This window comes from Rhinoderma darwinii, chromosome 10, assembly GCF_050947455.1.
Source record: "Rhinoderma darwinii isolate aRhiDar2 chromosome 10, aRhiDar2.hap1, whole genome shotgun sequence".
Classification (NCBI taxonomy): Eukaryota; Metazoa; Chordata; class Amphibia; order Anura; family Rhinodermatidae; genus Rhinoderma; species Rhinoderma darwinii.
Window position 1 is genome coordinate 82,965,910 of NC_134696.1, and position 27,937 is coordinate 82,993,846.

The 27,937-nt window shown below is 40.4% G+C and overlaps 1 protein-coding gene across 1 annotated transcript; it reads right to left on the reverse strand.

The window, feature by feature from the left end:
• Window positions 1–10,974: 10,974 nt before the first annotated feature.
• Window positions 10,975–27,915, reverse strand: LOC142662618 (uncharacterized). The gene is made up of 7 exons (XM_075840829.1): window positions 27,903–27,915; window positions 27,499–27,600; window positions 25,910–26,087; window positions 16,158–16,252; window positions 14,674–15,486; window positions 13,656–13,859; window positions 10,975–12,037 (listed from the first exon to the last, which is right to left on the reverse strand). The coding sequence occupies exons 1-6, from the start codon at window positions 27,913–27,915 to the stop codon at window positions 13,663–13,665; spliced, it is 1,398 nt and encodes a 465-aa protein (XP_075696944.1). The 3' UTR covers window positions 10,975–12,037; window positions 13,656–13,662.
• Between the last annotated feature and the right edge of the window lie 22 nt (window positions 27,916–27,937).

A 27,937-nucleotide genomic window follows, 5' to 3' on the forward strand; every position in this document is an offset into this window, starting at 1 on the left:
GCCGCTGGTGCCTCTGGAGTCCTGCGAACCTCAAGGTATAGGATCCTCCAGAGGTTTGCAAGTGTGCATAAAGCTATTATTCGGCCACCCCTAAACAATGCTCACAAGCAGAAACGGTTGCAGTGGGCTCAGAAATACATGAAGACTAATTTTCAAACCGTGTTGTTTACTGATGAGTGCCATGCAACCCTGGATGGTCCAGATGGATGGAGTAGTGGATGGTTGGTGAATGGCCACCATGTCCCAACAAGGCTGCAACGTCAGCAAGGAGGTGGCGGAGTCATGTTTTGGGCTGGAATCATGGGGAGAGAGCTGGTAGGCCCCTTTAGGGTCCCTGACGGTGTGAAAATGACCTCTGCAAAGTACGTAGAGTTTATAACTGACCACTTTTTTCCGTGGTACAAAAAGAAGAACCGTGCCTTCCGTAGTAAAATTATCTTCATGCATGACAATGCACCATCTCATGCTGCAAAGAATACCTCTGTGTCATTGGCTGCTATGGGCATAAAAGGAGAGAAACTCATGGTGTGGCCCCCATGTTCCCCTGACCTCAACCCTATTGAGAACCTTTGGAGCATCCTCAAGCAAAATATGCATGAGGGTGGGAGGCAGTTCACATCAAAACAGAAGCTCTGGGAGGTTATTCTGACATCCTGCAAAGATATTCAAGCAGAAACTGTCCAAATACTCACAAATTAAATGGATGCAAGAATTGTGAAGGTGATATCAGAGAAGGGGTCCTATGTTAACATGTAACTTGGCCTGTTAAGTTTTTTTTTATTGAAAGAGCTTTTGATTTCTGTAAATATTACCTCCTGATGCTGCAAATTCAACAAATGACCATTTTAGTTCTCTTTACAACATTTAAAATGTTTTTATCTCTGTTGTGCATAATAATTTGAAACAGTGCATTTTGAGTTTTTTACTTCTAAAAAAAAATCTGTTATCATTAGGAGATTTGTTCAATAAAATTCACATTATACTCCAACGGTTGATGGCTGGAAGATTATACTGACTGTCATTTGCATCGACTATTTAGGAAAATCAGCGAAAAATAACATTTGCATAATAATTTGGAACGCGGTGTACATATACATATATATATATGCACACACACACACACCCAAAATGGCAGCGAGACTTTACACCGCTGAAGAGGCGTATGCCACGATCGCGTCCGATATGGACTCCGCGAGTGGTGAGCAACCACAGTTCTTTCTCTCATCCTCCTCCTCCAGTGACAGTGAGGAACCTCCTCATAGTCGCAGGAGGGTTAATGCCCAGGTTCTGCCTGACCCTGAAACTGCCGATCTGTCTGACCCTGGTACAGTCAGCAGTGATTGGTCAACCCCAACCAATTACACGTCTCAAATCCCAGAATTTACTGCTGCGGCAGGCATTCACGTGCAGACAGAAGGGCTGCCTATTATTGGATTTTTCAAATTGTTCTTGACAGACAATTTGATCCAGCTTAGCATTTTATCCCAAAAATTTTCATCAGTCTACACCCCTCAAAAAGAAATATCTGTAGATGAATCCCTGGTGCACTTCAAGGGCAGGCTGAAGTTTCGCCAATATTTACCAAATAAGCGCGACAGGTACGGGATAAATATGTACAAGCTGTGTGACTCGGACACCGGATACACACACGCTTTCTGGATTTATGAGGGGAAGGAAAGGTCACAGGCCAAAACAAATGATCCCTCTGTCCAGTCCACAACAGGGAAGATGTGTAGGACCTCCTGCACACACTGCTTGATTAGGGGTACAACTTGTACTTGGACAACTGGTACACAAGTGTACCCCTGTTAAAATGTCTAAAAGACAAAAAAAACTGTGGCGTGTGGAACGGTGCGAAAAAACCAGCGGCACCTTCCCTAGACCCTCATCAGCCAATCCCTGCAAATTGGGGAAAGCAGGGCATTGCTGCAGGATGGGATCCTGTGTCTCAAATTTAGAGACAAAAAAGAGGTCTGTATGCTGACATCTATACATGATGCCAGCTGCACCCCTGTCCCCACACGTGGATTCACATCATCCACGATGAAGCCTGTGTGCATTCAGGCATACAATAAATTCATGGGGGGGGGGGGGGTTGACCTGTATGATCAGGTGTTGAAACCATATAGTGCCATGAGAAAGTGTAAAATCTGGTACAAGAAATTGGCAGTGTACCTTGTCCAGCTGGCACTATATAACTCCTTTTTAATTTTTAGAAAAGCTGGCAATCCGGGTACATACTTGGAGTACCAAGAGAAAATTATAAAATGTATTTTATTTGGAGACGAGGTGGGGAAAACGTCTGCTGCTCCAAGTAATGTTTGCCGAATTGTTCCTGGGCAGCACTTTCCTAGTGAAGTGCCTGCTACAGCAAAAAAAAGGCAGGGCACAGAAAAGGTCCAGTTTCTGCACAAAAAGGGGTATCCGTAAGGATACCACATATCAGTGCGACACTTGCCCATCTAGAATTCTTAAAGAGCTTAGTTCAGTTATTTCTGTCCCCCTTTTCATAATATTCAGAGATTCTCTAGTGACTGGTATAGTGCCAAGGGACTGGCGCAGGGCAAATGTGGTGCCTATTTTCAAAAAGGGCACTAGGTCTTCCCTGGGTAATTATAGACCAGTAAGCTTAACATCCATCGTGGGGAAAATGTTTGAGGGGCTATTAAGGGACTATATACAGGATTATGTGACAAAAACATAGTTTTATAAGTGACAGCCAGCACGGTTTTACTAAGGACAGAAGTTGTCAAACTAACCTGATCTGTTTTTATGAAGAGGTGAGCAGAAGCCTAGACAGGGGGGCCGCTGTGGATTTAGTGTTTTTGGACTTTGCAAAGGCATTTGACACTGTCCCTCATAGACGTCTAATGGGTAAATTAAGGACTATAGGTTTAGAAAATATAGTTTGTAATTGGATTGAGAATTGGCTCAAGGACCGTATCCAGAGAGTTGTGGTCAATAATTCCTACTCTGAATGGTGCCCAGTTATATGTGGTGTACCCCAGGGTTCAGTGCTGGGACCACTATTATTCAACTTATTTATTAATGATATAGAGGATGGGATTAATAGCACTATTTCTATTTTTGCAGATGACACGAAGCTATGTAATATAGTTCAGTCTATGGAAGATGTTCGTGAATTGCAAACGGATTTAAACAAACTAAGTGTTTGGGCATCCAGTTGGCAAATTAAGTTTAATGTAGATAAATGTAAAGTTATGCATCTGGGTACCAACAACCTGCATGCATCATATGTCCTAGGGGGATCTACACTTGGGGAGTCCCTTGTTGAGAAGGATCTGGGTGTACTTATAAATCATAAACTAAATAACAGCAATCAGTGTCAATCAGCTGCTTCAAAGGCCAGCAGGATATTGTCGTGTATCAAAAGAGGCATCGACTCGCGGGACAGGGATGTAATATTGCCACTTTACAAAGCATTAGTGAGGCCTCATCTAGAATATGCAGTTCAGTTCTGGGCTCCAGTTCATAGGAAGGATGCCCTGGAGTTGGAAAAAATACAAAGCAGAGCAACGAAGCTAATAAGGGGCATGGAGAATCTAAGTTATGAGGAAAGATTAAAAGAATAAAGCCTATTTAGCCTTGAAAAAAGACGACTAAGGGGGGACATGATTAATTTATATAAATTAATGGCACATACAAAAAATATGGTGAAATCCTGTTCCATGTAAAACCCCCTCAAAAAACAAGGGGGCACTCCCTCCGTCTGGAGAAAAAAAGGTTCAACCTGCAGAGGCGACAAGCCTTCTTTACTGTGAGAACTGTGAATCTATGGAATAGCTACCGCAGGAGCTGGTCACAGCAGGGACAGTAGATGGCTTTAAAAAAGGGTTAGATAATTTCCTAAAACAAAAAAGTATTAGCTCCTATATGTAGAAATTTTTCCCTTCCCTTTTCCCGTCCCTTGGTTGAACTTGATGGACATGTGTCTTTTTTCACCCGTACTAACTATGTAACTATGTAACTATGGAACCCGGACTATGCATGAACGAGTGCTTCCACATCTACCACACCTCCCTGGATTAAAAATGTTATACTTTTAAAACCCCCACACCTCCCTTTATCATTCTGGTCTTTTACCCATTTTTTAAATTGGACACTCTAAAATAACAAACAAAAAAAAAACCCTCAATATACCCCTAGATGAATACCTAATACTCTAACAAATGTGTATGATCTGCACAATTTTTTCAGGCCTATGCTTGTGGCCAAAAATCATCCAAGTAAAAATAAGGCCTCAAAACCCTTGTGGTGCTTCTTCACTTCCAGGCACTGCTAAGTGTCCAGACAACATATTTAGACCACTTTGCGGCTATTTCTAAACTCAGAAGAAAAATCCCAATAAACATTGAGGTGTCTTCCTGCACTTACATGCTGTGTCTGAAAAATCTGTCCTATAAATGACGCATTTGTGAAAAATGTAACATTTTATTTTTAATGCCAGATTTCTACTAAATTCAGCCCCAAAAAATATGGGGTCATAAAAGTGATCACACACCTAGATAAATTCTTTGAGGGGGGCAGTTTCCAAAATGGGGTCACTTCTTTGGTGTTTCCACTGTACTGGTACCTCAGGAGCTCTGAAAATTCGACATGGCACCCGAAAACCTTTCCAGCAAAAGCTGTGCTTCAAATGGTTCTCCTTCCCTTCTGAGCCCTGCCGTGGGTCTAAACAGCAGTTTATTACCACTTATGGGGTATTGTTGTAATCAGAAGAAATTGCTTTTCAAATGTTGGGGTGTTTTTTTTCCTTTATTCCTTGTAAAAATGAAAAAATTCTATGTTTTTTCAGAAAAAAAAGTAGATTTTCATCTTCACAGACCAATTCCACTAAATTCTGCAAAAAAACTGTATGGACAAAATGCTGACTTTACCGCTAGAAAAATTCCTTGAGGGATGTACTTTCCAGAATGGGGTCACTTTTAGGGGGTTTCCACTGTTTTGGTCCCTCCAGGGCATTGCAAACATGACATGGCACCAAAAACTATTCTAGCAAAATCTGCGCTCCAAAAACCTGACATGGTGCCTAAAATATATTCTAAAAAAAAGGAGGCCCTGAAATCTAGTAGGTGCTCCTTTGCTTCTGAGGCTATGGCCTCAGTCTATTAGCGCTGTAGGGCCACATGTGGGATATTTCTTAAAACTGCAGAATCTGGGCAATAAATATTGAGTTGCATTTCTTGGGTAAAACCTTCTGGGTTACATAAAAAAATTGATTACAAATGAATTTCGGAAAAAAAAATTAAATTTGTTAATTTCACCTGTACTTTTAATTCCTTTAAAACGCCTAAAGGGTTAATAGACTTTCTGAATGCTGTTTTGAATACTTTGAGGGGTGCAGTTTTCAAAATGGGGTATTTTATTGGCACTTTCTAATATATAAGGCCCTCAAAGCCGCTTCGGAACTAAACAGGTCACTGAAAAAATAGGCTTTTGACATTTTCGTGAAAATGTGAGAAATTTCTGCTAAAGTTCTAAGCCTTGTAACGTCCCGGAAAAATAAAAGGACGTTCAAAAAATGATGCAAACATAAAGTAGACATATGGGAAATGTTAACTAGTAACTATTTTGTGTGGTATTACTATCTATTTTACAAGTAGATACATTTAAATTTAGAAAAATGCTAATTTTTACACATTTTCTGTAAATTTTGGTGTTTTCCACAATTAAATATGGAATTTATCAACCAAATTCTTTCACTAACTTAAAGTACAATATGTCACGAGAAAACATCTCAGAATCACTTGGATAGGTAAAAGCATTCCGGAGTTATTACCACATAAAGTGATATATGTCAGATTTGAAAAAATCATCTGTGTCCACAAGGCCAAAACAAGCTGTGTCCTAAAGGGGTTAAATGGGGAATAGGGGATTTAGAACTTTGTTTCAGAAAAAAAGCTCTAACCTAATATAAGAATTAGATGTAAACCGATAGAATACCAACAGACAGAATGCAATAAAACGTAGTGCTAAGAAAAGATAACCAGTAAACTGTAAAGCATAATTGCCAACTGTATTACATGCACTATATTGGATCCTGGGTAATGACCAAGATATACTTGGTGCATCGATCAATGATTGACAAGAGACTAAACCAAGAAAATATGATCGACTACGGCACACAATATTGGAAAAAATATACAAATTTTATTAAATTACAGACATAAGACAATTTAAAAGATGGAATAGGGAATAAGTCACACAATAAAAAGACGTCGCATCAATCAAAAAGTCAAGATATGAGTATTGTGTCAACATGTAAGCAGTTTACATTGTAGCAGCAAAATGAAATGCATATGATCACAAAGAAAACTGTGTCCAGTTGAGATCACAGCAAATAAGAGCCAGACATGTCCAAGAACAACGATATGGACAGTACAAAAATGAGGTACTAGTGATTGTAACGATATCTGAATAAGTATGAGAGATAAGTATACATCGCAGAAAGTAAGATAAACGATGTTATAGGACAGTGTTACATATCGAATATATTTGGAGTCAAAGGGAGGTAACCAAAGATGATGGACATAACAAGGCAATAGCTGCTAAACAGGACAAAAGTAGTGATACATACCGGTGGACATGATGGAAGTGTGAGATGAGACGTCTGGGTTCAGTGGTTCAAACATTCAAACATTCGTTGTTCTTGGACATGTCTGGCTCTTATTTTCTGTGATCTCAACTGGACACAGTTTTCTTTGTGATCATATGCATTTCATTTTGCTGCTACAATGTAAACTGCTTACATGTTGACACAATACTCATATCTTGACTTTTTGATTGATGCAACGTCTTTTTATTGTGTGACTTATTCCCTATTCCATCTTTTAAATTGTCTTATGTCTGTAATTTAATAAAATTTGTATATTTTTTCCAATATTGTGTGCCGTAGTCGATCATATTTTCTTGGTTTAGTCCCTAATATAAGAATGTATAATTTAATTTCACACAAAAATAAAAATAACCTGACTAGACCAGAGTGACAATGTGGTCTGTTATGTGGCTGCATCAAGTGGAAATATAAAAAACACTTCCATTTTGCTCTATGAAGCCCATGACCCCTATTGCCATTGGGACCCAAACAATTCTCGATCCACCCCTGCAGTTTCTGAGACAGGAGCACCCAAAAAAAATAAATTATAAATTGTCCCATAATCTAAAATATTTCAGAACAGGAAGCAAATACTGATCAAGACGTCTAGATATATGAATCTCATGACAAAAAAATCATAACAAAATGTTAACTTACAATGATTTTTTGAGGGGTTGCACAGTCATATTGATTGGATCAGGGATGGATTTTAGGGGTCATGGGGAAAATTTTCCTCCCCTAAAGAACAGAACCCATTTACTTTTTATGCCGTTATCTATTTGATTCAACATCCCCATTGATAACCCAATCTCCTCATCTGCCTCCCAGTTTCTATCTTTAACCTCCTCCCTAGGTCTGACACAACTTACTAACTCTCCTACACATGAAGACGGGCATTCGCTTGACATGGTCTTCTTCCGGCTCTGCTCAGTTTCTGACTTTATTAACTCTCCTCTCCCGCTTTCTGACCACAATCTTCTCTCCTTTACTATCAAATATTCTCTGCCTCCTCAGGTCATCCCTACGTATCAGACATACAGAAATCTACATGCCATTAACACTGTGAAACTCATAGACAGTCTACAGTCCTCATTGTCCCCTATCTCTTCCCTCTCCTGTCCCAATCTGGCTGCCAAACTTTACAATAACACTCTCAAAAATGCATTGGATGAAGCAGCCCCCCCTACACTCCGAACCACCCGACAAAGACGACGACAACCCTGGCACACGCCTCAATCCCGCTTTCTTCAGCGGTGCTTGAGATGTGCCGAACGACTGTGGAGAAAATCGCATTTGGATGCAGATTTCCTCCATTACAAATTTATGCTCAAAACTTACAACTCTGCCCTTCACCGCGCCAAACAAGTCTACTTCACTTCTCTCATCTCCACACTATCTAATAATCCAAAACGCCTCTTTGATACTTTTCACTCCCTCCTTAGTCCTAAAGTGCAGACGCCAATCACAGACCTCAGTGCTGAAGACCTGGCCAATTATTTTAAAGTTAAAATTGACAACATTCGGCATGATATTATCTCCCAGTCCCCTAGTAACATCGATCCCCTTCCCCCCCGCACTCCCTCTTCTTCACTCTCAGCATTTGACCCAATAACTGAAGAAGAAGTCTCGAGGCTCCTCTCTTCCTCTCGCCCTACTACCTGCCCTAGTGATCCTGTCCCCTCACACTTCCTCCAGTCCCTCTCCCCGGCTGTCACTAGTCACCTCACTAAAATATTTAACCTCTCTCTTTCCGCTGGTATCTTTCCCTCCGCTTTTAAACATGCCATTATAAACCCATTATTGAAAAAACCAACTCTTGACCCATCCAGCGCTGCCAACTACCGACCAGTCTCTAATCTGCCCTTCAAACTCCTGGAACGCTTGGTCTACTCTTGCCTTATCCGCTATCTCTCTGCTAACTCCATTCTTGACCCCTTACAATCTGGTTTCCGCACTCTACACTCCACAGAAACTGCCCTTACTAAAGTCTCAAATGATCTCTTGGCGGCTAAATCGGACAGTAAATCCTCTCTCCTTATTCTTTTGGATCTCTCTGCAGCCTTTGACACTGTAGACCACAAACTCCTACTTAACATGCTCCACTCTATTGGCCTCAAGGACGCGGCTCTCTCTTGGTTTTCCTCCTATCTCTCTGACCGCTCATTCAGTGTGTCATTTGCTGGTTCCACTTCTTCTCCTCTTCCCCTTGATATCGGGGTTCCTCAGGGATCAGTCCTAGGTCCGCTGCTCTTTTCTCTCTACACAGCTCCTATTGGACAAACCATCAGCAGATTTGGCTTCCAGTACCATCTCTACGCTGATGACACCCAATTATATACCTCTTCCCGTGACATCACCCCTGCTCTAATACAGAACACCAGTGATTGTCTGTCCGCTGTCTCTAACATCATGTCCTCTCTCTATCTGAAACTGAATCTTTCTAAAACTGAGCTCCTTGTGTTCCCAGCATCTACTAACCTCCCTAAACCTGATGTCTCCATCTCTGTGTGTGGCACTACCATCACTCCTAAGCAGCACGCCCGCTGTCTCGGGGTTACTTTTGACTCAGATCTTTCCTTTACTCCTCACATACAATCACTTTCACGCTCCTGTCATTTTCACCTCAAAAACATCTCCAGAATCCGCTCTTTTCTTACGGAGGAAACCGCTAAAACTCTCATTGTTGCTCTGATTCACTCTCGTCTTGACTACTGTAACTCATTACTAGTCGGTCTTCCCCTCACTAAACTCTCCCCTCTCCAATCTATCCTCAATGCAGCAGCCAGGCTCATCTTTATGACCAACCGCTACACCAACGCCTCTAATCTGTGCCAGTCACTGCACTGGTTGCCCATCCCCTTCCGAATAAAATTCAAACTTATTACTCTCACCTACAAAGCTCTCCACAGTGCTGCACCTCCTTACATCTCCTCCCTCATCTCTGTCTACCACCCTACTCGGGCTCTACGTTCTGCCAACGACCTTAGATTAAAATCCTCCATAATCCGAACCTCCCACTGCCGTCTCCAGGATTTCTCTCGTGCTGCACCCGTCCACTGGAATGTGCTACCCCAGACAATCAGATTAATTCCCAAAATCCACAGTTTTAAACGTGCCCTGAAAACACATCTATTTAGACAGGCCTATAACATTCCCTAATCTGACTCCTTTCCATGGCCCTCCATTTAGATTAGTCATCAGAATAAGATTCCCTCACACTCCTTCTCTTCATGTCCGTCATAAACGGATACTGGCTGGTGACCGGCTCATGCAGCTTTGTTACCACCGCATGTGTATGAAAATGGCCGGACCATTGTACAGAACAAACACTATTACACTTTGTGTCTCCCTTATTTCCCCATAGATTGTAAGCTCTTGCGAGCAGGGTCCTCACTCCCCAGATTTGAATTGTAAATTAACTTTGTCACTATGTAATGTCTGATATTGTTTGTTTCATGTCCCCTCTAAATTGTAAAGTGCTGCGTAATATGTTGGCGCTATATAAATAAAGATTATTATTATTATTATTATTATTATTATTATTATAACAGCTTGTAATACTCTCCTTGCTTCTCTTTAGCTCCAGGCTCCACCATCTTTCTAGGTCCTGAGGCTGTCCAGCATAAAGGTGCGAGGAGAGGTGAGTATATAGAGGGGTCTTTCTTGAGGTCTGATTATTTAAGGGGTCTGGTCTGGTGTTTGAATTAATTTAGGGTTCTGATCTGGGGTCTAAAGTAATGTCGAGGTCTGGGCTGGGGTCTGAATGGATGTAGGGGGCTGGTCTGGAGTTGGAATTAATGAAGTCTGATCTTAAATCTGAGGTAATTTAAGGGTCTGGTCTAAGGTCTGCATTAATTTAGGCCTCTGGTTTGAAGTCGGAATTAATTTAGGGGTCTGGGGTCTTACGTAATACAGTGGTTTAAAGTCTTAATTAATTTTAGGGTCTGGTCTTGGGTCTAAATGAGTTTGGGGGTGTTTCTGAATTTATATATGGGTTTAGTGTCTGGATTTATTTATGGGTCCGGTCTGGAGTCTCAATCTGTGTTGGTATAGAGGGTGGGGATGGAATGTAGAAGTGAGGGGCCAAAGATTTCGACAATGTGTCGAAAATGTGTCTTAAATATTTAAAGGCGTAATGAGGAGCGTGACCGAACAAAGCAAAATTCCCCATGCCACACTGCTTTTTTTCAACCACTCCCTAGATTATTATACTGAATCCGCTACGGATTCTGTTTCATAACTTTCAGCAACATTTCACTATACCTTTCTAGTAATCCAGAATGTGTGGTAAACCAGCATGTGTCAGGGTACAGACAGTTTTCTATAGTAATGTTCTACTTATATAATAAAACACTATGTTTAGATGTTCATATTTTTATTGAAATAGCATGACTACAACATTTTTTTCCATAAAGTTGGCATACATGTATCAATATTCTAAATTATGTAAGGGATAACCAGTAGCAGTCTTGAAAATGCCAGTCTTAAAAATCATCCTTTCAACTGGAGACGGTTTGTAAATACAGTCTCTTCTGTTTGTAATGGTGATGAAGGGTATTCAAACTTTTCACCGAGTAATCTTGATAGCTGGCACAAATCGGTGGCAGGTGGCACTTTTGTCCAAGATGGCACTGTGACTCAGCCGAGTCACAGGCAGCGATAATTGTCCTTTTTAATGATGTTAAGCACTATGACTCAGTCGAGCCACAGGCAGAGACAATTGTCATTTTTTAATGAGGTTTCGCACTGTGACTCAGCCGAGCCACAGGCAGCGAGATTTGTCTTTCCTTGTGAGTTTATTTCACAAAGACTCCGGGTATATGGATCTATAGTCCAAAGATTGGTCAAGTCCAGGTTGGCACTGTGAATCAGCCGAGTCACAGGCGCAGAAAAAAATCCTTTGAGGTGGACCTAGGTTTGCTGGTACTCTTTTTGCCAAAAGAGACGCATACTAATTCCTTGGGATGCTTTTCTGAGGAAGAGGTCACAGGAAATTCATTTGACTTAGTCTGTGAGGTTGGTCTTGTTTTCTTTCTCAATGCAAGCTTTGGAATTGCAGAAACTCCAGGTCCAGTTTCCCCAATTATCCGTGTAGAGCTATAATGTTTGAACCACTGAAATCAGTAACAGCACAGGTCATGGCAGATTTGTAATTATGACCACCACTGCATGCAAAAGTTTGTGGTTGTTTGGAAACATTATAGTTATGTCTTGAGCAAAGCAGAGCCCTGCTGCTCATTGCGGTGAAAGTCTAAATAGCATCAAAGTATTGACACATTTGTTTAGTTCATATTTGCCTTGTGTGGAAATTAAGGCCAGGATCCTTTGTTCTCTATAACCAGTGCAGTCATGGACAATCGAAGATGACGTCTTATGATGTTGAGAAGTGATTATGTCTATTATAATGTCCATGGCGTCATGCTGTTGTTGAGATAAAACAAAATGAGAAGCTTAATGAGGTATTAATACATTATCAGATCATTCACATTTTATAGTGTTCTACTTTATAACATTGGACGGTCAATAACAGGAATAGTTACAGATTGTGAACTATTAAAGTCACCCATGGGCCTCAAATATTAAAACTCTAACATAAAATCGGACCTTATTGCCCATAGCAACCAATTAGTGCTCAGATTTTCATCTTAAAGGCTATGGACTCCTTTGCGGGATTTTCTTATTGCACTGTATGTATTTTATTAAATAAAACATATTTGCAATTGGTTTTAATGAAAACATTTTGGACGATCTTACTGGAGGCTCATTTTCCAGCCCCTCTGCTCTCCTGAACACTAATCTAAGCTGTCAGCGGAGATTAAAGGAGTTTTGCAGTGAGAAGAAATTGATCATTAATATTTGATCAGTGGGAGTCCGACTCTCGGCGCCCCCACAAATGAGCTGTTTTGAGGTGGCCACGGAGCTCTTGCAAGTCCTGCTTCCCCCGTCATTCTTGTCACTGCTTTTTACTGTGAAACATTAACACACTTGTAGTGGCGGTTTACAGTATTACAGCCTTTTCCCAATAAAGTAAATGGGAGAAGGCTGTAAAAAACTTGGAACCGCAGCTACAAGTGTGTTAATGTTTCACAGTATGGAGCAGTAAGGGAAATTGGCAGGGGTTCTGAGATTCGGACACCCACTGATCATATAATGATGGCCTATTCTGTGGATAGGCCATCGATTTCTTCTCACTGGAAACCCTTTCAACTTTCAGGGGAGCAGAGAGATGGGCTGGAGACTGACCAGACAGTAAGTTCATCTGACAGGATGAGCACTGAATGGCATCCAGCAGTTTGTATTGTATTGTAAGACATACAAGCTGCGAAAGACAAACAGTGCCACATTTTTTAATTAGAAAATATGTTTTATTTAATAGAATACATATGCTGCAAAAAAACAAAAAGTCTGCAAAGGTGTCTCTTTTGCAGGAAGGCACTTTAGTAGCCAAGGACACATCTGATACGTCCGTGCTACTAAAAGCTCCAGCTGTCATCTAGTCTGAGTTACTGCAGGTTGAAGGGGAAGAGGATAAACAGCAATTTTGATTTGCAAAAGTTTTGAGCATCAAATAAGGTTTTGTTCGTTGCATTGCTGCTACACCTGCTGCGATAATCCGGATCATAGTCACCATCCTCAATATCGTTCTCACCATTACATGTGCAGTCTGAAGACTTACATACTTCACATTGGATAAAACGACAATGGACGCAACAAGGTCTCAGAAGATGGAGTGATAACGTTACTTCACCTGCATTGTATGATGTGAGCCGAGTACAACTGGAATTAGCAGCACAGCGAGGAGTGATCTATGTACATGGCCATAGATTATAATGAGCGGGGCAGCCGGGGGATTCTGCAGTTCGCTGCTCCTTCTCTGCCCCCCATCAGGACACTGTAGATATTATAACAATGGTCTATCTCCCATTGCAGAATACAGGTCACAGTAAGTGGCAGTCTGTAACTAGATGACCACATCTCAGGACAACCATAAAGTTTATGAAGAGGTTTATGGAGCTCTAAGAAACTCTCACATTCTTACCTTCTTTTTATTTGGGAGAAGATGCAGCTTTTTCAAAATACGCCAGAAGATGTTTGTGTAATTCCTGCATTGGTGAAGAATAACTGGCGCTGCCTGTAAACGTGTTGGTCTTAGAGGCGTTAAATCCAACTCCTTCCTTATTCTGCCCAAGATGTTTCTCAGCACTTGGAAGATGTTGGAGATGTTCTTTGTCCTCTTGTTGTTCTGTAAAACACACGCAGTCTATAAGATCAGCTGTTAATATAATGGACATTGTTCCTACTCCACCGTCAGCCTGGGAGCGAGATTCATAAAATATTAGGAAATGGCGTAAGCAACAATTCCCTAATATATTGTCACCAATGACACGGTCGACAGTTTTTTATCCACACAATGTAAACTAGAACAACTGCAGCTACTTCTTATAATAACAATCAGTCTCTTTATCATATGAAGAATGGAAAATTCTCGCTCCTTACAATTCATCATCACCAGTGATCAGTAATATCGCACCTGCCGAACATCCTGTCTTTGCTGGATTTTCCCACTATACGCGTCCTGATTTCTCTGAAATGTCCCATGAAATGGACCTTAAAAGGGTGGGGCTTATGCAAATATAATCCCAAATTGGGCAGTTCTGTGGGTGTTCCTCATAATGGGGGCGTGGTTGAGTAATTTCCCATGAATAAGGGTTAAAATGTTGGGAGGTATCAGTAATGTGATGTGATAGGCTAGGACTATAAAGAGGATGATACACAGATCTAAATTATTAACATAATTTAGTCACAGATACTGGCTGGTGACCGGTTCATGCAGCTTTACGTGTACTACCCTATTTAGCATAAGATATGGCTGTACCAAAACAGCACTTTTAACTTTTTGTGTCATCCGTATTTCCTCATAGATTGTAATATTTTCTGAGCACGTCCCTCAATCCTCTTGTTTGATTTGTTAAGTTGTGTGTTACTATGTAATTTTATTAGTAATATTGGGTAATATTATAAGGCTAAATTAAAAGATAAAAGCCCTGAGAACTTACTTTCAGAGGTGGTGTCCACATGATATGGGCTGATATTGGTGGTTACATCATTGGATCCAGGCATGGAGCTCTTAGTGTCTTCAATGATGTCTATGTTTTCAGCCCGTCCATGAGAAGCATCATCGGTTATAATGTTAGAGGCGGTGTCCACATCCTCTGGGCTGATATTGATGGTTACATTTTTGGATCCAGGCATGGAGATCTTAGTGTCTTCAATGAGATCTCTGGTTTCAGCCAGTCCATGATGAGCCTCATCGGTTGTAATGTCAGAGGCGATGTCCACGTCCTCTGGGCTGATGTTGATCGTTACGTCATTGGATCCAGGCATGGAGATCTTAGTGTCTTCAATGAGATCTCCGTTTTCAGCCAGTCCATGAGGAGCATCATCAGTTATATTATCAGAAGCCGTGTCCACGTCATCTGGACTGACATTGGTGGTAACATCATTGGATTCAGGCATGAAGACCTTAGTGTCTTCAATGATATCTCTGTTTTCAGCCCATTCATAAGGAGCATTATCGGTTATATCAGAGGTGGTGTCCACGTCCTCTGGACTGATATTGATGGAAACATCATTAGATCCAGGCATGGAGATCTTAGTATCTTCAATGAGATCTCTGTTTTCAGCCAGTCCATGAGAAGCATCATCGGTTGTAATATCAGAGGTGGTGTCCACGTCATCTGGGCTGATGTTGATTGTTTCATCATTGGGTCCAGGCATGGAGATCTTAGTGTCTCCATTGATGTCTATGTTCTCAGCCAGTCCTTGAGAAGCATCATCAGTTATAATATTAATTTTGTCCTGACGTTTTTCTGAAACACAGAACATTGAAATCAGAAATGATAAAATAAAGGCTAATTTATTAACCGTTTACAGGTATTTGAATGGCACAATAATCCACGAGAATAAAAAAAACACAATCTCTGAAGCTGCCTCTACATTTAGGATTCCTTCACTTTTCTTTGTCGACATAACGGATCCCCCTAGTTTCCCTGTATAACTAAGTTCCCGGATTAATGATCATGGCAGCGAGATAGAGAAACCGATCAAATACACAATCGTGGACCAGTGGTTATATTGAGTGTTGTATTGAATAATCTATAAAATGGAGGATTTTTCTGTAAAGTGAAGCTGCACTTTTACCTTTGGTGCATGTGGGAATAACTGTATTTGATGGTGTGTAGTGTTATGTCACAAGACGGCAGATCATTACAGAGAACGGCTCCGGATGGTGTGAGGAGCGGGAATACTCCGTCCTCGCCAATAAGAGGCGTTCATTGGGAAATACATTGAGATATAGTGCGCAGTTGTGATGACTCCATTGACGTTACTAAAAATGTTCATAGATTAGGTTGCTTTTTTTAGCAAAAACATTTCATTAAATGAAAGAGAAGAACCAGAAAATTCCCAGTATCCAAGTGATAGAAAACCTGCCTATAAATGGTTCTATGTAGATAGATATTAATATGTCACATTGTTATACCGTATTTATCGTTGATTTGGTCGCTACCCTCTCTACTTTCATCGATGGTACATTGGGTCTCAACATCTCTCTTGGATTTTTTCTTCATCGATTTTCTATATAATTGTAATAAGGGAAGTAATATTGTGGATTAGTGACATGAATCATCTCTGTTTTCTGTAGAATGTGATTGTGATCGCAATTTGAGTCACGTTACGCCTTGATCTCCATGCAGGTTCAAATCAGGTGGGGGGGTGCGAGCTCGGAGAAGCAACAGATACACTGAGACGTTTCTCAAGGTAAAAATCCTTCTGACTTTATTTGCAGAGACACAGAGTTTATATAGTAAAAATATCACATGACTACGTGCAGACACACATTAATCATTTACATTCTTGTGGTTTCTTCCCTTGTGATTTATGTCACAATGTACATTGTTCTTATCTCTAGTTGTTAATCTGGTGTCTGGTCCTTATCTTATCTTGGCTGTATGCACAGAACTCAAACATCAAACATCAAACATCAAACAGACTCCTTTGTGTCTGGTAAGTCCTTGTAGGGCCCCAATTTCTACTATCTACAGAATGTCTGCAAATCTATTCCATTACCTTTCCCAGAATATATTCTAATACATGTTTTCTCTTCAGCATTGCACTCTTTGAGGTCCCAGATACATTATACATATATTTATTCCATAACAATCCCTCCTTTTGTGATTTTACCAACACCTAAATTCCAATGCTACTTCTATCTCCTGATAGCAAGGCTTCGATCCATTTCTTCACTTGATTCACACAGGTATGTAGGTGGGGTAATCTCACAACACTCTTTCATCATAATGTATAGGCCTCTGATTGAATGCTTCCCTTATTTTGCAAAATGCATAACAATTGAAACATGTAAGCAATATAAACAATATTATGAAACATATCAAGGGTTGGAATAACACATGCAGTATCTTAGTGGCAGTGGGGGAAAATCCTGTAAATATGTCATACCAGTGATGGGCACTGGCATCTTTTATTGCTGACGATAAATTTATTACTTCCTTAGCTGCTATTGTAGCCAATACTTTCACTTTACTTAGAGTTACATTATGGGCTGCTATCAATTTCTTTACGTCTTTAGACTTTTGTAACACTTGTTTTAACTCTTCCAGTGGCAAACTAAAATTTCCATAGGGCAAAGGTTCAGGTACCCATACAGTGGACATTATTTCTTCTAAAGTAGGCAGGAACACTATAGTTTGGTTCCCCCAAGTCAAATGCGTCACATTGTATAGACATCCTGAAAATGGTCCTATGAGATTAAACTGGCTAAGGGTCTGCTTGTCGTTAGTTATTAAACATACATGCTGTGGACCTACTTCAATATAAACCTGTAGGTTAGCTTCTGGGATTATAGTGAGTGCGCATACATTATCCTGGTGCTGCATTAGACAGGGTTCATATATCCCTGACTGTTGATTACATACATATCCTTGCTCTGTTAACTGGCACAAATCTATATTCCTTGTCTTATTTTGAGAGTCTATGTGTGTTCCTTTTATTTCTGGCATCCAATATTGTCCTAATAATGTCACCGGGTCAATCATTACCATTGGCATAACAATAAATTTGCATAATAGAGTAGGATTTTTCACATTAAATGCTATTAGTCTTCCTGCACACCATTTAGGTGTACACTCAGTATACTCAGGCTGGAACAATAACCACGTATCATTTCTCTCTCCTATGGGCAGAATGTCTGTCCATTGCCTAACATGACTACTAAACAATTTATTCTTACAATTATTTATCTGTTCTTGTTGCCACATCGTTTTAAGCGTACATACTGTCCAATTTACAAAAGTTGATACATTCTGTAATGTTGTATATTCGGTTAGCATACTTTCATTAAAAACATTTAGAAACCGTTCATCTATAGCTAACCCTTTTCGCTGTAAGTGAAAGGTAGTAGGTAACCATGAGGCACCTCTCCTTAATGCAGTAGATGTGTCATCTCCCACTGAGTTTCATTTGTTCATAACTGTTTCTAACTGTATCCCATTCAATACTCCTAATCCCGTTCCTACCCCTCCTAATAGCGTGTCATACCATTCTCTTTTTTGTCTATGACAGCTGGGGGATTCAGGGAAGGAAATATTGAAGTGTACATTCTTTTCCTGCTGTTGGGTTACAGCGCTCTTACAAGTGTGTGGGATTCTTTCCAGACTTTGTACTGTTATATGTGGCTTAAAACTATCTCTTAAAATTATTATCAAGAATACAAAATATCTTCTATTTCTTATTTGGCTATTATTCATACATAATATCATCCCATCAGTTTCTTTTATTACAATCGTAGAGTTCAGCCTCTCCTTGTTGCATCTTTCATAAATCTTATTTATCATTTTGTTTCTATTTTTACTGGTTGTATATTTCTATAGATACTGTAAATCTGGTTCATAACAACAAAACAACAGCCGTCTCTTCTTGTATGCTAATGTTGGCTGTTTTGTCTATGTGAAGGTACACAGTCCCTCCATGTGGTCCTTTTCTCCAAGTCCCTTCGGTTGTAGTCACATTTGTAGTATAACACGGGTCATTGGCCTTACAGGTGTAGTTACCCTGCTTTCTATCCACTGTGGCATTCGCCCACACTGTCCTGAACTGTTCCAGTGATTCTGTACTGATTACGTGTACAGGAGTAGCAGTTCTGCCTTTTTGTATAAGAGCACACGCAACAACCGCCGCAACAACCGCAAAGATCTTCATTCTTCTGGCTGAAGAACCTTTTTACAATGACTGGCGTGAATCCACCTTGCCTTTCCTTCTAGCTTCACTGAGGTGCTTGTAACGAGTAGGACTTGAAAAGGACCATCAAATCTTGGGTCTAGACTTTTCCTCACGTGTCTTTTGACAACGACCCAATCTGCTGGTTCTAGCTTATGCGTCCCTTCAACTGAATCAGGACCTGGAATGGAAGCAAAAACTTGTGCATGCACCTTGGTCAATTGTTTGTTCAGCGTTTATACATAGTCAGTTAACCTACCATACTGCATTTGGAGCATCTATGGAAAATAACATCCTAATCTGGGAGCCGACCCAAATAAGATCTCATATGGGCTGAGACCTGTTCTTTTTGTGGGCGTGTATCTTACTGAGAACAAGGCTAATGGTAGACACTCGGTCCATGGTTTCCCGGTTTCTACCATTACTTTTTGGATTTTCAATTTGAGAGTCCCATTTAGTCTCTCAACCTTCCCACTACTTTGTGGATGGTATGGTGTATGTAGGGCTTGACTTATGCCTAGAGCTGACAACACATAGTTCATGATTTCACCCGTAAAATGAGTTCCTCTGTCGCTCTCCATCATCTCTGGAACTCCATATCTGCACACCACCTCGTTGATCAGTTTCTTTGCTGTGGCTACGGCTGTAGCTTTGGTTACTGGAAAAGCTTCTGGCCATCCTGAAAAGAGATCAATACAAACAAGCACATACTCATAGGTACCAACTTTGGGTAGTTGAATATAGTCTATCTGCAGTCTCTGGAACGGATATATAGGTCTGGGTGTGTGCTTCTGTGGTACTTTTACAGTTCTTCCAATATTATGTGTTGCACAGATCATGCATCCTTGTGTAAAACTGCTGGCCATCACACTAAACCCTGGAGCATACCACACCTTGTTTACCAAGTCCATCATTGCCGTTTTTGACTGGTGTGTCTCTCCATGTGTTATCTGGGCCATCATTGGGAACATTGTCTTAGGCAGGCACAGTTTATTCTGGCACTGCCAGAGGCCATCTTTTCGTAGCGTTGCTCCTTGGGCCGTCCACTTGTCTTTTTCTTCTTCTGTTGCTTGTCCTTGAAGTTTTTGCAGTAGTTCCGGGCTTACAGCTGGTCTTGTTTCCTCTGGATCTTTTATCTGATATACGGCTGCTAACACGGGTAGCTTCTGTGCTGCTTGCTTTGCCGCTTCGTCTGCCAGGGCATTTCCCCTTTTGTCTCTGGTGAACTCACCTTAGTGTGAGCTTTAATTTTTACTACTGCTACTTCTGTGGGTAACATCAGGGTCTCCATCAAGTATTTTACAAAGTCTGCATTCTTTACAGGTGTACCTGCAGAGGTCAAAAACTGTCTAGCCTTCCATATGGGGCCATAATCGTGTGCAATCCCAAAAGCATATCGAGAGTCAGTGTATATATTTGCTGTCTTTCCTTCTGCATGTTGGCATGCTGCTGCCAGGGCCTTAAGCTCCGCTTCTTGTGCTGAGCGGGACGCTGGTAAGGAGGCTGCTTCTAGGACTACATCTTCGGTGGTTACTGCATATCCTGTAAGAAAAGATCCTTCTACACAATACCTTGAACCATCCACAAAGAGTATTAGGTCTGGGTTTTGGAGTGGGGTATCTTTTACATGTGCGAACCCCACTGTTTCCTGGGCCATAAGGGCCATACAATCATGTTCATCAGTTTCAGGCAAAAATTGTGACCATACTTTACCTACGTCTTCTCCCCCTTGCTCCAAAGGCAGTAAGGTAGCTGCGTTCAATGTAGTACAGCGGTGTAAAGTAACCTGCTCAGGAAGAAGAAGAGCACAGGTTAATCTCAAATGTCTTGCAGTGGACAAATGCTTAGGTTGTACTTGAGTTAGAATAGCAGTAATATCATGTGGTGGAAATGCCAGGACCAAATCTGAGGCCTTGTTTAACATTGAATTTACAGCAATGATAGCTCTCACACATGATGGGGAACCTCGGGCCACAGGGTCTAGTCTAGCTGAATAACATGCTACCGGGCGCTGCTGTGGTCCATGACTTTGTGTGAGAACTGCAGTGTCATGTCCATTTTGTTCAGTACAGTACAAAGTATATGCTTGCGTAGAGGTACTCCATGGATTGGTGTCACAAGCCGCTACCAAACACAACTCCTCCTCATTCAGCTGATAATCCAAAATACTTTGAGAATCTCACTTTTATCAGGTTCTGCAAATACTTGATTAATACAAAAACAAATAAAAATAAAACATTCCCAAAAACTTTACATCAAATTAACAATGTCCAGACAAGTTTTGTTTTGCCTTCTCCCTCATCCAAATCCATAAAGACTCGTGTGAGTGACGTCACATCGCCTCCTGTGTAACTTTGCTGGAGGGGGATGGTCTCTTACACATAAACTAAAATTGTACCTGATCAGTTCCTTCACCCTTCCCCCCTTTGTGGACTCTGCGAGAGTGATGTAGCAGAGTTCAAAACTACATCTCAACATAACACTAATTTAACCTCCTGTAATGTACAACAGCCTGAAACAAAAATGCCTTTTTCCTGACAAACATTTGATCTTTACAATGACATAACTCATGTGTGAAATCAAAAACAAAACAATTGTAGTTAGTTATTCAATAAAACAGAAAATATTATCTCTGATAACATTAATTACTGCAAACCAATAAACAGTATAACGGTGGGGGCACATACATTTTCAAAACTCCCCCGTGTCTCACAGTATCTGTAGTTTAATACGTCTGAATGATCAAAACACATGAAATCTGATCACATCATAACACATAAATATCGTAACTTTTATAACCAACAGCGCTTGCGCAAAAGAGAAGAAATGTATTTCGGTTTGTACACATTACATATATATATATATCTCAGCAGTGCATATTGAGATCCCTTTGTCTCATCAGCCCTGCAGACTGCACCCAGTCAGCCCCCCTCCTCCTCCTCCCAAACACAGCACACTTTAGAGGGGAGGGAGGGGGGTCACAAACTCATTTCTCACAACTTCTTCTCTCACAATCTTAACACTTTCAATGCCGGCAAAACAACATACGTATCTGCAATCATTCATCACACCATTGTATAAGAATTATCTACGTTAATGTTTAACCGTACAATCTGACGGCCACCATCTCTATATTATAATTACGTGTTGTTTCATCAGTGAACTAGACTGGAACTTCTGTAAATAGAAAAAACACTACAAATGACAAAATTAACAAGGTGATTATTTCATACTGATTTGGATGGGCCGGGCGTGGCCACATCAGGGGCAGGGGGGGGGCAGCCTCTCCCCTTGGAAACAGTGCGCAGGGGGTTTCCCACCAACAATGAGGACACACTCAACATGAGGTACGGACGCCATTACCGGGCGTCGGCTGGTCGTGTTTTCTAATACATACAATACCTTTCTTATTCCTAACTTCCTCTTCTGCAAATCCCTCTAAAGCACTTTCTATCAACTTTCTACCTTCCAACTTCCCTTTGTTCTCCAGAATACCTTTTGCCCAATCTGCGGCTTGGAGCCGCCCTCCTCTTTTTCCCTCTGCCAGTTTACATGCCTTGATCAGGGCAAGCAACTCTGCACTCTGTGCAGAATGTATGCCAGGATCAAGGGTCTCATCATATAAGACAGAGGTGTCTAGTGGTTTGGCTGTGAAGGACTGCTTATACATTATTACATTTATCACTTTTCCTGATTCAATCTACAAAATGACACAAAGTCATACAAAATATCTATATCAGCATTTAATGTTGTGTCCATTCATTTCAAGAACAAGATTACATTTCTTATATCACTAGCAGCTGTTCTTCACCTCCCCCTTCTCTTATCACACTAGTTGATTCTAAATTATATCATATGGGAATATACTATAAGGTCACTTGCAACATTAAAACAGCTACTACTTCTATCACTTCCTTTGCTTTAAACTTTACTTTATAAAATATGAATTTCCTCTGACAACCTCCTCGTACTACTTCTTCTGACACTTTTCTCCATGCTTCTGCTTTCCCCTGTAACTTTTTATCTTTCACCCATCCACGTTTTGTGTCACAACATTCATTCCATTTTTCTGCGTCTAACCGTCCGTGGGATTCTAGACCACATGCTTTCATTAATTTTTTTTTATTTATTTATTTATTTATTTGTTCCCTGCGTTGCCTTTTTACCTTCTCTTTCTGCTACTACCTGTTTGGCGGTTTGTCCTTTGGGGTGCTCATCTCATACTCTTGTTACAGATTCTAGCTACTGACAGATGAATTCCATTCTCATCTGTTTTATACAGTTTCTAGTTTCCGTACTTACTCCTGTTACAGATTTTAGCTACTGATAGATGAATTCCATTCTCATCTATTTTAGACAGTTTCTAGCTTCCGTACTTACTCTTATTACAGATTCTAGCTGACAGACGAATTCCATTCTCATCTGTTTTAGACAGTTTCTAGTCTCCGTACTTAATAGGGACACCAGTTCCCCATTGTCTAGTTATAAGTGGTCGCCTATAGGCAGACCCTAAGTTATGTAGGGGGTAGTTTTCCTGATAGGTGAATTTCTGGATTTACGATCCCCTAGTAAGCTTACACCCTTTTAACAGGTGCTTGCTCACCCATATGCCATACCTCAAACTCTCGTTTGCCGTGACTGTTTCCCATAGCCCTGCTATGATGGAGGGGACTCTTACCCTTCTCTCTCAGTTTTTATCTTCACTAACAAACACTATGGCTATTGGCTGTTAGGGAAAGTCCCACACTACCTTTCTCACCTATTTTATACAGTTACTTATCCCCTCAAAACCCTTTTAAACCTTCTACTCTGGCCAGAGAATTAAATTCCTTTTATAACTAGCTTACTTTCTTCTTATTCACTTTAAACACCACTCAAGGAGATATCCTCCACACCATAACAGTAATATGACAAATATTCCTGATCCAAATAATAAGGAAAACGTAAAATCAAGCTGTTCATTTGACATGCCGGATTATCGGATTGCAGAAAATACTGGAATTTTGAGCTGAAAATCAGTGCATGATAATCCCCGCAAGTACCTCAATGCTGTACACACATTTTCGGTATTTTGCCGGATTATCAGATTGCACAAAATTTTCGATTTTTGGGCTAAAATTTAGCCTATCATAATCCCCGTAGTCACCTGAAGCATGTACACATGTTTCTGGTAATTTGCCGGATTATCGGAAGTTTTTTCCAAAAACAATTTCCTTATTCTAAAATGCATTTGTGACACAAAACTGGGTTTCTACAACATTCATACAAATACTGTCATGGAGATCAGGCACTTTATCCTGAGGGTAGGATTACATATAGACTTGACCAGATTTTTACACTAAAAATACCCTCATGTGGCCCCTCTATCCCTCAGGAGTACTACCGGGAAGGTGACCTACCAGACAGGAAGGTGCAGAGCAGAGTTTGTAAGAATTAAGTCTTCTTACCTTGCTGCAGCAGTGGTCTGCACGTTCCTTCGTCCGGGTGGTCGCCATTCAAGTCCCGGGAGATCCCCTAGGTGGGGTGCCGTCCTTCTGGTCAAGTCCCTGGTTCGGGCGCCAATTTCTGTGATCGCAATTTGAGTCACGTTACGCCTTGATCTCCATGCAGGTTCAAATCAGGTGGGGGGGTGCGAGCTCGGAGAAGCAACAGATACACTGAGACGTTTCTCAAGGTAAAAATCCTTCTGACTTTATTTGCAGAGACACAGAGTTTATATAGTAAAAATATCACATGACTACGTGCAGACACACATTAATCATTTACATTCTTGTGGTTTCTTCCCTTGTGATTTATGTCACAATGTACATTGTTCTTATCTCTAGTTGTTAATCTGGTGTCTGGTCCTTATCTTATCTTGGCTGTATGCACAGAACTCAAACATCAAACATCAAACATCAAACAGACTCCTTTGTGTCTGGTAAGTCCTTGTAGGGCCCCAATTTCTACTATCTACAGAATGTCTGCAAATCTATTCCATTACCTTTCCCAGAATATATTCTAATACATGTTTTCTCTTCAGCATTGCACTCTTTGAGGTCCCAGATACATTATACATATATTTATTCCATAACATGATAAACCCCATTAGACCACCAGGGGCGCACAACTGCAGAGTGACATGTTCATGAGCCACAAGAAGTCTACATTGTAATATTCCCATTACTGGGTCATGTTATAACTAGAAGAGGTGGTGCAGTATTTCCTATATAGACTCCGGTGTAGAACATATATATGGCACTGAGGAGTTATGTGCTGGAGGAACCTGGAAGGAGAACACAATTACATATCCTCCAATATCCAGAAGTGTAAATACATCCCAGCATCATAGAGAAATAGAATATGCTGTTTATTCCATTATATCCATATAACAGTGCCACGTCATGGGAAACATTGCCCTGTTATATGGATGTAATGGAATAAGCAGAATTTTATTTGCACCAAGAAGATCCTGCGATGTTGAGATGTATTTGCATTTATGGATGGTATAGAATTGGCACCCCAAGGATCACGGGCAGAGAAGGACTGAACCCCCAGTGATGACTCTTTTACCTACAACCCTCCAATATTCAGATATAAAAATAATTACACCAGTAACAGTCGCCCACATAAGAACCTACCACAGGTGACCCCATAAAGGATCGGCATGTTTAATTTCTACATGCTCGATCCTTTGTTCCCATGGGGATGTATCAAGTGTTCACCTGACCGCCATACAATGTGTATGGGCGGCTTAAGACTTTCGGGGAAGGGTGGCTCCGTCACATGTCAGAGCTTTGCACTTCAGAGAATTTGGACTCCACTGTTCTAATACAACATGAAATCCGGGCAAATCACAGACAGATATTTTGTCGTTATCCTTTTGTTCGTCTATATAGAGAAGAGCGTGAAAGGAACTACAGAATATTCTTGTGAAATCTCTGGTTTGTGAGTAGACGGCTGGGCATGGAAGTCAGTATGGTAAAAGCAGGACACGAAATCATTATTTACAATACTTACTTATATCTGATGTAATGGATGAGAGAAAAAAACATTCCAAGGATGAAGATGGCGACAACAGAACCGGCAGCAGCCGCAACATATTTATTTTTAAGTAGAGAGATGACGGTAGAAGCTGCAGAAGTCACAATGAATTTATTCCAAAACGGTATTGGAGGCGCAGGAGTAGTGGTATGTACTGGAGAAGAAGGAGAAGCAATACGTGATCAGATAACTTGTCTACTATAATTAATTATTATTATTATTACTATTATTATTATTACTATCATTATTATTATTGCTATTATTATTATTATTATTATTATTATTATTATTATCATTATTATTACTATTATTATCATTATTATAACTATTATTATTATTATTATTATTATTATTATTATTATAACTATTATTATTATTATTAATAATAATAATAATAATAATAATAATAATAATAATAATAATAATATCCCTTTGATACACATTTTTAATCCAAAATTAATGTCCCCAAGAGTGTCAGGAAATGTCCTTGTTCTTGTTTGTATGGGATGTAACCACAGTGTAGTGTCAGTGATGCAGCATTGGATATGAATTAGCAGTGGCTGGATATTTACCATATAACCGGACCCTACATAGATATATTGGGGGGAATTTATTAGGACTGGAGTATCAGATGGCAGTCTTAATGTAAAGAGCTCTGGAGTAAGATGTGTCTTAATAAATTAGGCGCATCTCTGATTGTCCGTGTGCCAGAAAGTCAAATCTACTTAAAATTGAGCTGGAGTAGATTTGCGCTATTATTTGCGCCTATTTCTGTGGTAAATTGCAGTAAATTTGTGGTAGGCTCTGCCCTTTCTGTGGGGCCCCATCCACTTTTTATTAAAGTGGCATGAGTGGCGCTAATGTCTTAAAAGTCATATTTTTTTGTGCAAGTTGCGATTTTTAAACCATTTGCGATATGTCCACGCTAGAAAACTGGTAAAGGGCAAATAATAAATTGCCCTTTGTATTGAGTTTTGGGCACTAGTATATAAGAAAGACATAGCAGAGCTGGAGCGGGTTCAGAAGTGGGTAACAAATACATTGAATGGTTGCACTGCAGTACCCAGTAATATGATTAAATATGGGGGTTTTAGTTTGGAAAGATAAACAGTTTAGGGGTGACCTAATAACTATGTATAATATATATTAATGGACAGTACAGAGATCTGTCTAGTTGTCTTTTTATATCCAGACCTGTAAATAAGGGGCATCCACTACGTCTAGAGGAAAGAATGTGTCACCATCATCATATACGCGGATTCTTTACTGTAAAAGCAGTGAGACTATGGAACTCCCCGCCACAGGATGTTAATTCATTGAAAGATTCTAGAAGTGGCCTGGATGCTTTTCCTGAAAAATCTAATATTATAAGGGATCTGTACTAGATCTCTGGGGATGGGGCATTAATCCTTGAATTTATATCCTGATCATCATATTTGGAGGGGGAAGGAAAATGTCTCCGGCCTCATAGGGTTGTTTTTAATAAGAACCTTGCAGGATATTTGGCTGAACTAGATGGATTTATGTTTTTTCAATCTTACTCGCTATGTAACTATGTCACTTACCTCCACAATCCTGAGGTCCTTGGCACTGCTCCATGCGGAAGAAACATTTCTCTTTTTGGTCGGGGCAGCCTTTGGTGACATAGACCACCCGAATACCAATGCCTGGCAAAAGGAAACATCAATTAGTTGTGTGAAAACACGGAAACGTCTCCCAATCTATCAGTGTAATTCCCTGTAGTCTTCTAGTGGAAGAGACGTATCCATAAGAGATCTCAGAAATGTCGCTCTACTAACATATACATTGTATACGGCGCCTCATTGATTTATTCCCATAGGATCATTTCCTCTGATCATGTGACTGTGACAAGAGAAAGATAGAAAATACAATCACGTGCGGGAAATTCTACAAAGATCATAAATGACACCCCCCCAGGAATGAATATAATCCCATGTATGATCATCACCGCCACAAGTCATCGCTATTATTCCTTGCGGGGCA